The sequence below is a fragment of the Ranitomeya imitator genome, chromosome 3 (genome assembly GCF_032444005.1).
Source record: "Ranitomeya imitator isolate aRanImi1 chromosome 3, aRanImi1.pri, whole genome shotgun sequence".
Lineage (NCBI taxonomy): Eukaryota > Metazoa > Chordata > Amphibia > Anura > Dendrobatidae > Ranitomeya > Ranitomeya imitator.
In genome coordinates, this window is record NC_091284.1 from 174747286 (window position 1) to 174759846 (window position 12561).

Here is a 12561-nt window from a genome sequence, read left to right on the forward strand (position 1 = left end):
CTATCATGAGTACAATATGTCATGAAAAAACAAACTTGGGATTACTGGGATCCGTTGAAGCGTTCCAGAGTTTTTACCAAAAAGTGACAGTGCTCACATTTCTAAAATTTGGTGGGGTCATCAAAATGAGCTCTGTCACAAAGGGGTTAAACATACTAAGAAAAGGAAAACTTTTTTTTTTAAATAATGCTGAAATAAATTAGACATATGGTAAATGTACAGTGTTTTATTAACTATTTTATGCAATATGATGATTTAAAGGACCAAAAAAAAAAGTAAAGTTGAAAATTGTAATTTTTTTAATTCTCAAAATTTCAGATATTTTTTATTTATAAACCAAATCATAGTGATGGGAATTTAATACTAACATAAAGTACAAACTCGGAATCATTGAGATATGTGGAGGCATTCCAAATATTAGCACATAATGTGATTCACATGTTAGATTTGAAAAAGTTGGCCTGGTCCGGAAGGTGAAAACAAGCTTTGGCAGGAAGGGGTTAATGTTGCTTGTGTGATATTTATGTTCACCTGTGATAGAAAATAACTAGTAGAGCTAAGAAATGAAACATTCTTGGACAAAGAGCAAATCAAGTGACGTGAGTTATTCTGCGTAGTAATAAAATTATTAATTTTAGCGATTGAGAAACAATTTTAAAAATTTCCATTAAAACAGTTCTCCTATAAGATTGTTAGATTGTAGGGTCCCCAATGATCTCCTGAGAGCCATTCTCTCTATTGATTTTAGCTCAGAAATGTCAAAAGTCCGGACATAGAGAGTAACTGAAGATCCATTGAGCAGTAATCTATGACTTAAAGTGGCATAGCAATAGGCGGAACTCATGGACACCCACCTATGTCAACTTTTGACACATTACATTGGTGAAGTTGAGCAAACATTACACATTTTACTAAAATGTGGAGAAGTCTACACAATCTCAGTCAAAATATTATCTACTATATGGAAATAGATGTGTACAAGATTATTTTATTTGGATCGAAGCTTTCAGTCGAGGTTCATTCTTGGGAATCCGTCTGCTACTGCACGGCAATTACCATTCTGCTGGAATGTGCCAGGAATTAGAATGTAGGTCTTGGCATCTGCGGTGAGTAATCAGTCAGCAAAGAGACCATCACACCCTGAGGAACAAAAACAGGCATTACTCTAAAATACTGGGATTAGGTAAAGATGAAATTAAAACATCCATTTCAGACACTCATGGAGCTTTACAAAAATATGTTATGCATTAGCTCTAAAAACTCTGTACAGAATACCCAGCAGGGAGAATGGCTTCCCAGACTTTTACAGAGTCTGTCTGAAGTCATTTTACCCTTCCCTCCTCTCCGCACCTGAAAGATCCAATACAACAATAAAGGTCTTTTTTTTATATGTAATGGTCTATATCAAAGGTGGGCAATTCATTTTTCCGAGGGGCCACATGATAGATTGACTGTTGTAGAGGGCTGAACCAATAGGCAGAATTAATTCTGCTCATTATTAATATTAACATATTAATTATAATTATTTCATATTAAGAATAATTGTATGGCTTAATGTTGAGAAGAATTAAGTATGCTCACATCCTCCTATATTCTGTATGAGCCACACACAGGCCCCATATATACCGTATGAGTCCACACACAGCCCCTATGTACTGTAAGAACCCACACACAAACCCTTATATACCGTAAGAGACCCCCACATAGCCTCTCATGTACAGAATGAGCCCAACGTCAACTCCCATGTACAGTATGATCTCCACGTAACCTCCCATGCACAGCATGCGCTCCATGTAGCCTCCCATATACAGCATGTGCCCCGCATAGCCTATTACATACAGCATGTGCCCCACATAACCCCCATATACAGTATGAACCCCACATAGCCTCTTATATACAGCATCAGCCTCACATAGCCTCTGATACACAGCATGAACCCCACATAGCCTCTTATATACAGCATGAACCCTACATATACAATACGGACCGAAAGTTTGGACACACCTTCTCATTTAAAGATTTTTCTGTATTTTCATGACTATGAAAATTGTAAATTCACACTGAAGGCATCAAAACTATGAATTAACACATATGAAATTATATACTTAACAAAACAGTGTGAAACAACTGAAAATATGTCTTATATTCTAGGTTCTTCAAAGTAGCCACCTTTTGCTTTGATGACTGCTTTGCAAACTCTTGGCATTCTCTTGATGAACTTCAAGAGGTAGTCACCGGGAATGGTCTTCCAACAATCTTAAAGGAGTTCCCAGAGATGCTTGAAAAGCATCTCTGGATCTTGAAAAGTAAAGCCAATCAACAAATTTAAGCATCATCTTTGTTTTCAGCATCACAAAATTAGTTGATTTCAACTATTTTCTTCTCTGAACCTATTTTTTTCATGCCTGGTTGCTAGGAAAAGCTTTGGAAAACTTTGTACTTAACCCCTTAACGACCGCCGATTTGCCTTTTAACGGCAGTAGTTAAGGGTAATTAAACCACCGTTTAATTAACGGCGCTGTGGAAAAAGTGTATAGTGCTCCCAGAGTCAGATTTTATCCAGGGTCTCGGCTTCTGGGGATAGCCGAGTCCACAGAGAACATGATTCGGGTCCGTTTTTACCGAAACCAGGTTGCGATCGCTGTTATTAACTGTATAACGACGACCGCAAAAAAAGCGTGATTTGCCATTTGATTTCTCTGTCCTCTGATGTGACCGCACATCAGAGAACAGAGAAATAGGGTCCTCGATCTCCCTGATACTTACCAGTGTCTCCCTGTCTCCTTGGGTCCTACTGCTTCCCCCCACGGACTCTGGCGTCTTCTTCTAGTAACAAAATGGTGAGCGCATGCACCCACTGAGATCTGCCGGCCGGCACCTGGCAACAATAGGAAGATTTTTCCTATTGCTTCATTTTGGTCACTGTGATAGACCCTATCACAGTGATCAAAATAAAACAATAGTAAATAACCCCCCCCCCCCTTTATCACCCCTTAGCTAGGGAAAAAATAATTAAATAAAGAAGATGTAACATAGTAACATAGTTAGTAAGGCCGAAAAAAGACATTTGTCCATCCAGTTCAGCCTATATTCCATCATAATAAATCCCCAGATCTACGTCCTTCTACAGAACCTAATAATTGTATGATACAATATTGTTCTGCTCCAGGAAGACATCCAGGCCTCTCTTGAACCCCTCGACTGAGTTCGCCATCACCACCTCCTCAGGCAAGCAATTCCAGATTCTCACTGCCCTAACAGTAAAGAATCCTCTTCTATGTTGGTGGAAAAACCTTCTCTCCTCCAGACGCAAAGAATGCCCCCTTGTGCCCGTCACCTTCCTTGGTATAAACAGATCCTCAGCGAGATATTTGTATTGTCCCCTTATATACTTATACATGGTTATTAGATCGCCCCTCAGTCGTCTTTTTTCTAGACTAAATAATCCTAATTTCGCTAATCTATCTGGGTATTGTAGTTCTCCCATCCCCTTTATTAATTTTGTTGCCCTCCTTTGTACTCTCTCTAGTTCCATTATATCCTTCCTGAGCACCGGTGCCCAAAACTGGACACAGTACTCCATGTGCGGTCTAACTAGGGATTTGTACAGAGGCAGTATAATGCTCTCATCATGTGTATCCAGACCTCTTTTAATGCACCCCATGATCCTGTTTGCCTTGGCAGCTGCTGCCTGGCACTGGCTGCTCCAGGTAAGTTTATCATTAACTAGGATCCCCAAGTCCTTCTCCCTGTCAGATTTACCCAGTGGTTTCCCGTTCAGTGTGTAATGGTGATATTGATTCCCTCTTCCCATGTGTATAACCTTACATTTATCATTGTTAAACCTCATCTGCCACCTTTCAGCCCAAGTTTCCAACTTATCCAGATCCATCTGTAGCAGAATACTATCTTCTCTTGTATTAACTGCTTTACATAGTTTTGTATCATCTGCAAATATCGATATTTTACTGTGTAAACCTTCTACCAGATCATTAATGAATATGTTGAAGAGAACAGGTCCCAATACTGACCCCTGCGGTACCCCACTGGTCACAGCGACCCAGTTAGAGACTATACCATTTATAACCACCCTCTGCTTTCTATCACTAAGCCAGTTACTAACCCATTTACACACATTTTCCCCCAGACCAAGCATTCTCATTTTGTGTACCAACCTCTTGTGCGGCACGGTATCAAACGCTTTGGAAAAATCGAGATATACCACGTCCAATGACTCACCGTGGTCCAGTCTATAGCTTACCTCTTCATAAAAACTGATTAGATTGGTTTGACAGGAGCGATTTCTCATAAACCCATGCTGATATGGAGTTAAACAGTTATTTTCATTGAGATAATCCAGAATAACATCCCTCAGAAACCCTTCAAATATTTTACCAACAATAGAGGTTAGACTTACTGGCCTATAATTTCCAGGTTCACTTTTAGAGCCCTTTTTGAATATTGGCACCACATTTGCTATGCGCCAGTCCTGCGGAACAGACCCTGTCGCTATAGAGTCACTAAAAATAAGAAATAATGGTTTATCTATTTATCTAATAATGGTTTATGTATTTATTTCCATTTTCCCATTAGGGTTAGAGTTGGGCTAAAGTTAGGGTTGGGGTAAAATTAGGGTTAGGATTGGGGCTAAAGTTAGGGTTAGAGTTGGGATTAGGGTTAGGGTTGGGATTAGGGTTAGGGTTGGGATTAGGGTTAGGGATTAGGGTTGGGATTAGGGATAGTGATAAGGGTTTGGATTAGGGTTAGGGTAGAGACTAGGGTTAGGGTTGGGATTAGGATTAGGGTTGGGATTAGGGTTAGGTTAGTGGCTAGGGTTACGGTTAGGATCAAGATTAGGGTTAGGGGTGTGTTGGGATTAGGGTTAGGATTAAGGTTAGGGGTGTGCTGGGGTTAGGGTTGTGATTAAGGTTATGGTTGGGATTAGGGTTAGGGATATGTTAGGGTTGGGATTAGGGTTATGGTTAGGGTTGGGATTGTGGTTAGGGGTTTGTTGGGGTTAGGGTTGTGATTAGGGTTATGGTTAGGGTTGGGATTAGGATTAGGGGTGTGTTGAGGTTAGGGTTGGAGTTAGAATTGAGGGGTTTCCACTGTTTAGGTACATCAGGGGCTCTCCAAACACGACATGGCGCCACCATTGATTCCAGACAATTTTGCGTTCAAAAAGTCAAATGGTGCTCCGTCCCTTCTGAGCTCTGCCATGCGTCCAAACAGTGGTTTACTCAGGACAAATTGGACAACAACTTTTGGGGTCTAATTTCTCCTGTTATCCTTGTGAAAGTAAAAATTTGTTGGTGAAAAGATCATTTTTGTGAAAAAAATATGTTTTTTTATTTTCACAGCTCTACGTTATAAACTTCTGTGAATCATAGTGCTCACCACACATCTAGATAAGCTCCTTGGGGGGTCTAGTTTCCAAAATGGGGTCACTCTGCAAATGCAACATGACGCTCACAGACCATTCCATGAAAGTCTGCATTTTAAAATGTCACTACTTCCCTTTTGAGCCCTGATGTGTGCCCAAACAGAGGTCCCCCCTCATATGGGATATCGGCATACTCAGGACAAACTGGACGACAAGTTTTGGGGTCCAATTTCTCCTGTTACCCTTGTGAAAATAAAAAATTGCTAAAAAATAATTTTTGAGATTAAAAAAAGATTTTTTATTTTCAAGGCTCTGCGTTATAAACTTCTGTGAAACACTTGGGGGTTCAAAGTGCTCACCACACATGTAGATAAGTTCCTTAAGTGGTCTAGTTTCCAAAATAGTGTCACTTGTGGGGGATTTCTACTGTTTAGGCACATCAGGGGCTCTCCAAACGCGACATGGCATCCGATCTCAATTCCAACCAATTTTGCATTGAAAAAATCAAACGGCACTCCTTCTCTTCCAAGCTCTGCCATGCACACAAACAGTGGTTTTCCCAGCATATATGGGGTATCAGCGTATTCAGGAGAAATTGCACAACAAATTTTGTGGTTCATTTTCTCTTTTTACACTTGTGAAAATAAAAAAATTTGGTTCTGAAGTAAAATGTTTGTAAAAAAAAAAGAAAAAGTTAAATGGTCATTATTTCCTTCCACATTGCTTCAGTTCCTGTGAAGCACGTAAAGGGTTAATAAACTTCTTAAATGTGGTTTTGAGCAACTTGAGAGGTGCAGTTTTTAGAATGGTGTCACTTTGAGGTATTTTCTATCATGTACACCCCTCAAAAGGACTTTAAATGTGAGATGGTCCCTTAAAAAAAATGGTTTTGTAAATCTTGTTGTAAAAATGAGAAATTGGGGGTCAACTTTTAACCCTTAAACTTCCTAACAAAAAAAATTGTTTTCAAGATTGTGCTGATGTAAAGTAGCAATGTGGGAAATGTTATTTATTAAGTATTTTGTGTGACATATCTCTCTGATTTAAGGGCATAAAAATTCAAAATTTGAAAATTGCCAAATTTATTTATTTTTTACCATATTTAAGTTTTTTTTCATAAATAAACACAAGTAATATCGAAGAAATGTTACCACTAACATGAAGTACAGTATGTCACGAAAAAACAACCTCAGAATCAACGGGTCCGTTAAAGCATTTCAAAGTCATAAAGTGACAGTAGTCAGAATTGGTCATTAAGCTGCAAATTGGATCCGTCGCTAAGGGGTTAAAAAAATGATGACACTCAGGTGATAAAAACTTACATATTGGCCAAACAGGGATGAAAATTTGTTCCAGCACAATGATGAAAATTGCTCCATTTTTATATATAAGAAAAATCACGGACTACAGAATGAGGCCTTATAGATCATATAATTTAATTTTCCTCATAGATCACATGATTTTCACACACATTATTCTTTGAAATACAACAGTGGCATGTAAAAGTTTGGGCACCGCTGGTCAAAATTACTATTATTGTGAATGTTGAACAAGTTAAAGATGAAATGATCTCTAAAAAGCCTAAAATTAGAGATGACACATTTTGTAGTTTAGATAAAAATACAGTATATAGTCATAGAATGTAAGTCCGCAAGGATAGGGTCATCTCCCCTCTGTACCAGTCTGTCACTGTAAACCTGTTTACTGTAAACAATATCTATAACCCTGTATGTAACCCCTTTCTCATGTACAGCACCATGGAATTAATGGTGCTATATAAATAAATAAATAATAATAATAATAATAATTTTTTACATTTAAAAAATGACAAAAAAGAAAATGGGCCAATGCAAAATTTGGGCACCCTTGGAGATTTGTGCTTTCAGATAACTTAGAGCAAGGTTTCAGACCTTAATTAGCCTGTTATGGTTATGGCTGGTTCACTATCATCGTTAGAAAAGGCCAGGGGATGCAAATTTCCCAGGGTTATAAAAACCTTTGTGCCACAATAAGCAGCCATGGGTTATTATAAGAAGCTGCCTAGCACTCTGAAAATGAAAATGATAGAGGCCCACAAGCAGGAGAATGTAGGAGAAGATAGCAAAGCCTTTTCAAGTTGCCCTTTCCTCAGTTCGAAATGCAATTAAGAAATGGCAGCTAACAGGAACAGTGGAGGTGAAGATAAGGTCTGGAAGATCAAGCAAAATATCAGTGAGAGCTGCTCATAGGATTCCTAGAGAGGCAATTCAGAACCCCTGCTTGACTGCAAAAAGACTTTCAGAATGATTTAGCAGAGTGGTAAATTGTTCTACTGTTCAGAGACACCTGCACAAATATGGCCTTCCTGGAAGAATCATCACCTGTCCTGCATCCTCATCATAAAATGCAGAATCAGAAGCACACAAAAGAACATCTAAACAAGCCTGATTTATTTTGAAAACAAGTCCTGTGAAGCATTGAGGTTAAAATAGAACTGTTTGAGCACAATGACCAAAGGTATGTGTGGAGAAAATATGGGCCCAGAATTTCAGGAAAAGAACATCTCACCAACCATTAAGCATGGGGGTGGATCAATCATGATTTGGGGTTGTTTTCAGCCAATGGCACAGGAAACATTTCATGTGTAGAGGGAAGAATTAATTCAATGAGATTTTAACATTATTGATACAAACACATCACCAACTGTAAAAAAGCTGACGTTGAAAAGAGGATGACTTCTACAAATGAAAAATGATCTTAAACACAAGTTAAAATCCACAATAGACTACCTCAAAAGGCGCAAGTTGAAGGTTTTAAAATGGCCCTCAAAGTCTCCTGATCTGAATATCATTGAAAATCTGTGGCTAGACCTCAAAATAACAGCACATGCAAGACGACCCAAGAATCTCACAGAATTGAAAGAATTTTCCAAGGAAGAATGGATGGATATCCCTCAAACAAGAATTGAAAGACTCTTGTCTGGCTACGAAAAGCATTTACAAGCTGTGATACTTGCAAAAGGATGTGCTACTAGGTACTAACCATCAATCCTCCCAAATAAAAAGTGCAAAAAATTGACAGTATTAAAAATAATTTGTATTGAAAATAATACAATATAAAATAAAATAATATATTCATCAAATATAGCTGATAGATAGGAGCACATATAATAGTATTTATAAGATGACCCAAAAAATATAATAATTAATAACCTAATACTTATAATGTGATAAATCCTCAAAACAAAACAAAAATATGGAAATTATATATGACCACCATAATTCATAAAAAATAGTAACACAATATATTTTTAAGGAATATAAACACCGCTCATAAACAGTGCAAAGTGCAATGAAATGAATATAATGGATTGTATGAAGTGCAAGAAACCACAAAATTGTGCAAAATTGCAAATAACAGTGCAATAATGCAGCTAAAATCAAGATATATCTAAAAAAGGCACATTTTGCAATAATGATTGTGAAATCACCACACACAAAAATATATATAAAAAAATATATATAAAAAATATATATAATGTGCAACTAAAGTGCTGATGAGTACTGTAACAAATTTAGCAACAATACAATAAAGGTGCAACAGTGCTAATAATACAAAATTGTGCTGTAAAAAAATATAATGATACTGCTGGTGTTAATGATATATCAAGATAGCCGCTATATGTAATAATAATATGCAAAAAAGCACAGGAAAATATAGATAACTAAGGTGCTACAATGCTACGTATATATTCCCCCGAAAGAAGGCAAGCGCCGAAACGCGCGTAGGGACTGGGAGCACACATAGGTATGAGGAGTCCTTGATTTATTGTTTAAACTTACCTGCTGCTTTATTGTGGTTATACCTCATTGGCACTTTTTGCACTTTCTCAGCTTTATTGCACACTCTTGTCCATTTACAATGGGTATATTAGTGGCACTGTTGCACTTTCATTACGTTTCAGTTCATTGCTGTAAACGTTTGACAGTGCTGTTGGCATTGTAGCACCTTAGTTCTATATATTTCCCTGTGCTTTTTTGCATATTATTATTACATATAGCGGCTATCTTGATATATCATTGACACCAGCAGATATATTTTTAGATATATCTTGTTTGTTTATGAGCGGTGTTTATATTCCTTAAAAATATATTGTGTTACTATTTTTTATGAATTATGGGAGTCATATATAATTTCCATATTTTTGTTTTGTTTTGAGGATTTATCACATTATAAGCATTAGGTTATTAATTATTATATTATTTGGGTCGTCTTATAAATACTATTATATGTGCTCCTATCTATCAGCTATATTTGATGAATATATTATTTTATTTTATTTTGTATTATTTTCAATACAAATTATTTTTAATACTGTCAATCCTTTGCACTTTTTATTTGGAAGGATTGATTGTTTACTGGTGCATGACACATCATTTATACATACAATGGGTTACTTTTTTGATTAATTAAGTACTAACCATGCAGGGCATCCAAACCTTTGCATTGGCCCATTTTCCTGTTAATCATTTTTAAAAAGTAAAAAATGACTATATATATATATATATATATATATATATATATATATATATATATATATTTGCCTAACATACTAAGTAAATGTGTCATCTTTAACTTTAACATCTTTAGAGATAATTTCATCTTTAACTTGCTTAACTGTTCACAATAACAGTAATTTTGACCAGGGGTGCCCAGTATTTATTTTTGTGGCATTTTTTTACCCATTTTTTTATTACCAAAAACAATACAGTGTGACAGGTTCACTGGCACAGTGTATGAAGGGAGATATGTGTCACTGCGCATATTAGCGTCAGTGATGTAAAACCAGAACAGTTTTCCTCCAGCACGCTATTTGTTGAAAGGGTTAAGTTATGCTATGGGCTGGTTTTAGTTGACCTCCATAGAGCGGGAGGAAGGGATCCATCGTATCTCCACCTGCAGAGTCCTGATAGGACCAGTGTGATGTGAAGGCCATGAGAGTCATTGGGTGTCGTGTCTTGGGAGAGCAGGAACTCCCACATAGCTTTAAGAGGAGCTAAGGACTGTGTGAGTTATCTGCAGGTGAACTCTGCAGGAAATGGACTCATATGGACTGTTTTGTTTGCTTTACCGTTATGCCAGCACGGTTCTGTTTATTTTGCTGAACCCTGCCATGGTTTTGCTGTCCACAATAAACCACAAGGTGATCTACCAGAACGGTTCCTGTGTCCACTTGGGAAAGCAGCTGAGTGTGTCAACCCCTCACAACAGCTACAGTTGCATGAAAGTCTATTAGGAAATATGAAATACACAATCAGCAAAGCTTGTTTGTTGCATCTTAGGTTGGGGGTTACTTTTTTGGGGGGTAGGGGGGTCAATAGTATTTTTTCAAAAGGCTGCATGACAGGAAACCAATCACCAATCAGAACCTGTAGAGGCAGTAATGATTTCTAATATCATTATTAGGTGTAATAGATTTTTAGTTTATGACAATATATAGTTATTTTCCTACTAGTTTTTGTTTTTATACCCCTAAATAATTTTTATCTTACCATAATTGTCCACTTTCTATTCTCTGCTTCTTGGAAAACTAGTGATTTAGGAGAATAGAAAACCTCATCATCAACTTCTTCTGGTTTTCTTGGTAAACAGTGAAGAAAGGTCCAGTTGGAAGCTGCCAGCTTAGCTGTCTATAGAATAAAAAAGGAATACAAATGTAAGAAAAAACGGGTAACTTCACAAGTTTAAATATATTAAACGTATAGGCTCAGTAGAACAAAAGATCAAAAAGGGTATGTGCACACAACGTCTTTTTTATGCTGACTCTGAAAAAGCGCTAATTAAACTTTAAAAGAAAGATCTACAATGTAAAATGACTTCCTGTTCCTATGTTCAGTCTTATGAGTGTCTTTCAACTACTTCAGGTTTGCAGAGAAGCCAAGATGTAAAAAGAAGTGACCTGATTCTTTAGGCATTTTCCACTTTGAAGACTCTATACTTTATAATACAAATCAATGGGAAGGCTCAAAAGATGTCTGGAATTCTTTTTAGGCTGTGTGCACACATTGCGGTTTTTTTCGCGTTTTTTCGCTATAAAAATGCATAAAAAACGCATACATTATGCATCCCATCATTTAGAATGCATTCTGCAATTTTTGTGCACATGATGTGTTTTTTTCCACACAAAAAAACGCATTGCGGTAAAAAAAAGCATCATGATCATTAATTTTGCAGATTTTTCACGTTTTTCCATTTATTTAATGCATTGGGAAGCTCCGGGAAAAAAACGTGCAAAAAAACACGTCAAAAACGCGAGAAAAACTCGAAAAAAACGCAACGGGATTTCTTGCAGAAAATATCTGGTTTTGCTCAGGAAATTTCTGCAAGAAATCCTGAACGTGTGCACATAGCCTTAAGCATTTTGTCAGCATTCTTGCTTAACAAAAGCTAGTGGTTTCCTTATTGTTAAATAGAGTTAAATAAACAGTAAAAAGACACCACAAATATGCAGGAAAGATGCTAAAAAAACAAAGAAAAATGCTCAAAACTGTCAAAAAAAGTGCTGTGGAAACAAACAAAGACAATATTTAAAAAGACACTTCTGGAAAAAAAAGCGAGCATTTCTTTAAGCTCCTTCCTTTTAAAGGGAACGTGTCACCCCCAAAATCGAAGATGAGCTAAGCCCACCAGCATCAGGAGCTTATCTACAGCATTCTGTAATGCTGAAGATAAGCCCCCAATGTATTCTGAAAGATGAGAAAAAGAGGATAGATTATACTCACCTGGGGGGCGGTCCGATCCGTTGGGCATCGCGGTCCGGTCCGGGGCCTCCCATCTTCATATGATGACGTCCTCTTCTTGTCTTCACGCTGCGGCTCTGGCGCAGGCGTACTTTGTCTGCCCTGTTGAGGGTAGAGCAAAGTACTGCAGTGCGCAGACGCCGAGCCTCTCTGACCTTTCCCGGCGCCTGCGCACTGCAGTACTTTGCTCTGCCCTCCAAAGACAAAGTACGCCTGCACTGGAGCCGCAGCGTGAATACAAGAAGAGGACGTCATCGTAAGAAGATAGGAGGCCCCAGACCAGACCAAGACGCCCATCGGACCGGACCGGACCGTCCCCCCAGGTGAGTATAATCTAACCTCTTTTTCTCATCTTTCAGGATACATCGGGGGCTTATCTAAGCATTACAGAATGTTGTA

At 37.7% G+C, this 12561-nt stretch overlaps 1 protein-coding gene across 1 annotated transcript in view; it reads right to left on the reverse strand.

Moving 5' to 3' along the window:
• Positions 1–210: 210 nt before the first annotated feature.
• The window catches only part of OTC (ornithine transcarbamylase), a 69159-nt gene continuing 56808 nt past the window's right edge, over positions 211–12561 (reverse strand). The window contains exons 9-10 of the mRNA XM_069761619.1: positions 10915–11052; positions 211–1140 (exon numbers count right to left, since the gene is read on the reverse strand). Coding sequence (XP_069617720.1) covers positions 1081–1140; positions 10915–11052 — 198 coding nt within the window. The 3' untranslated portion in view covers positions 211–1080. The remainder of the gene's footprint in view (positions 1141–10914; positions 11053–12561) is intronic.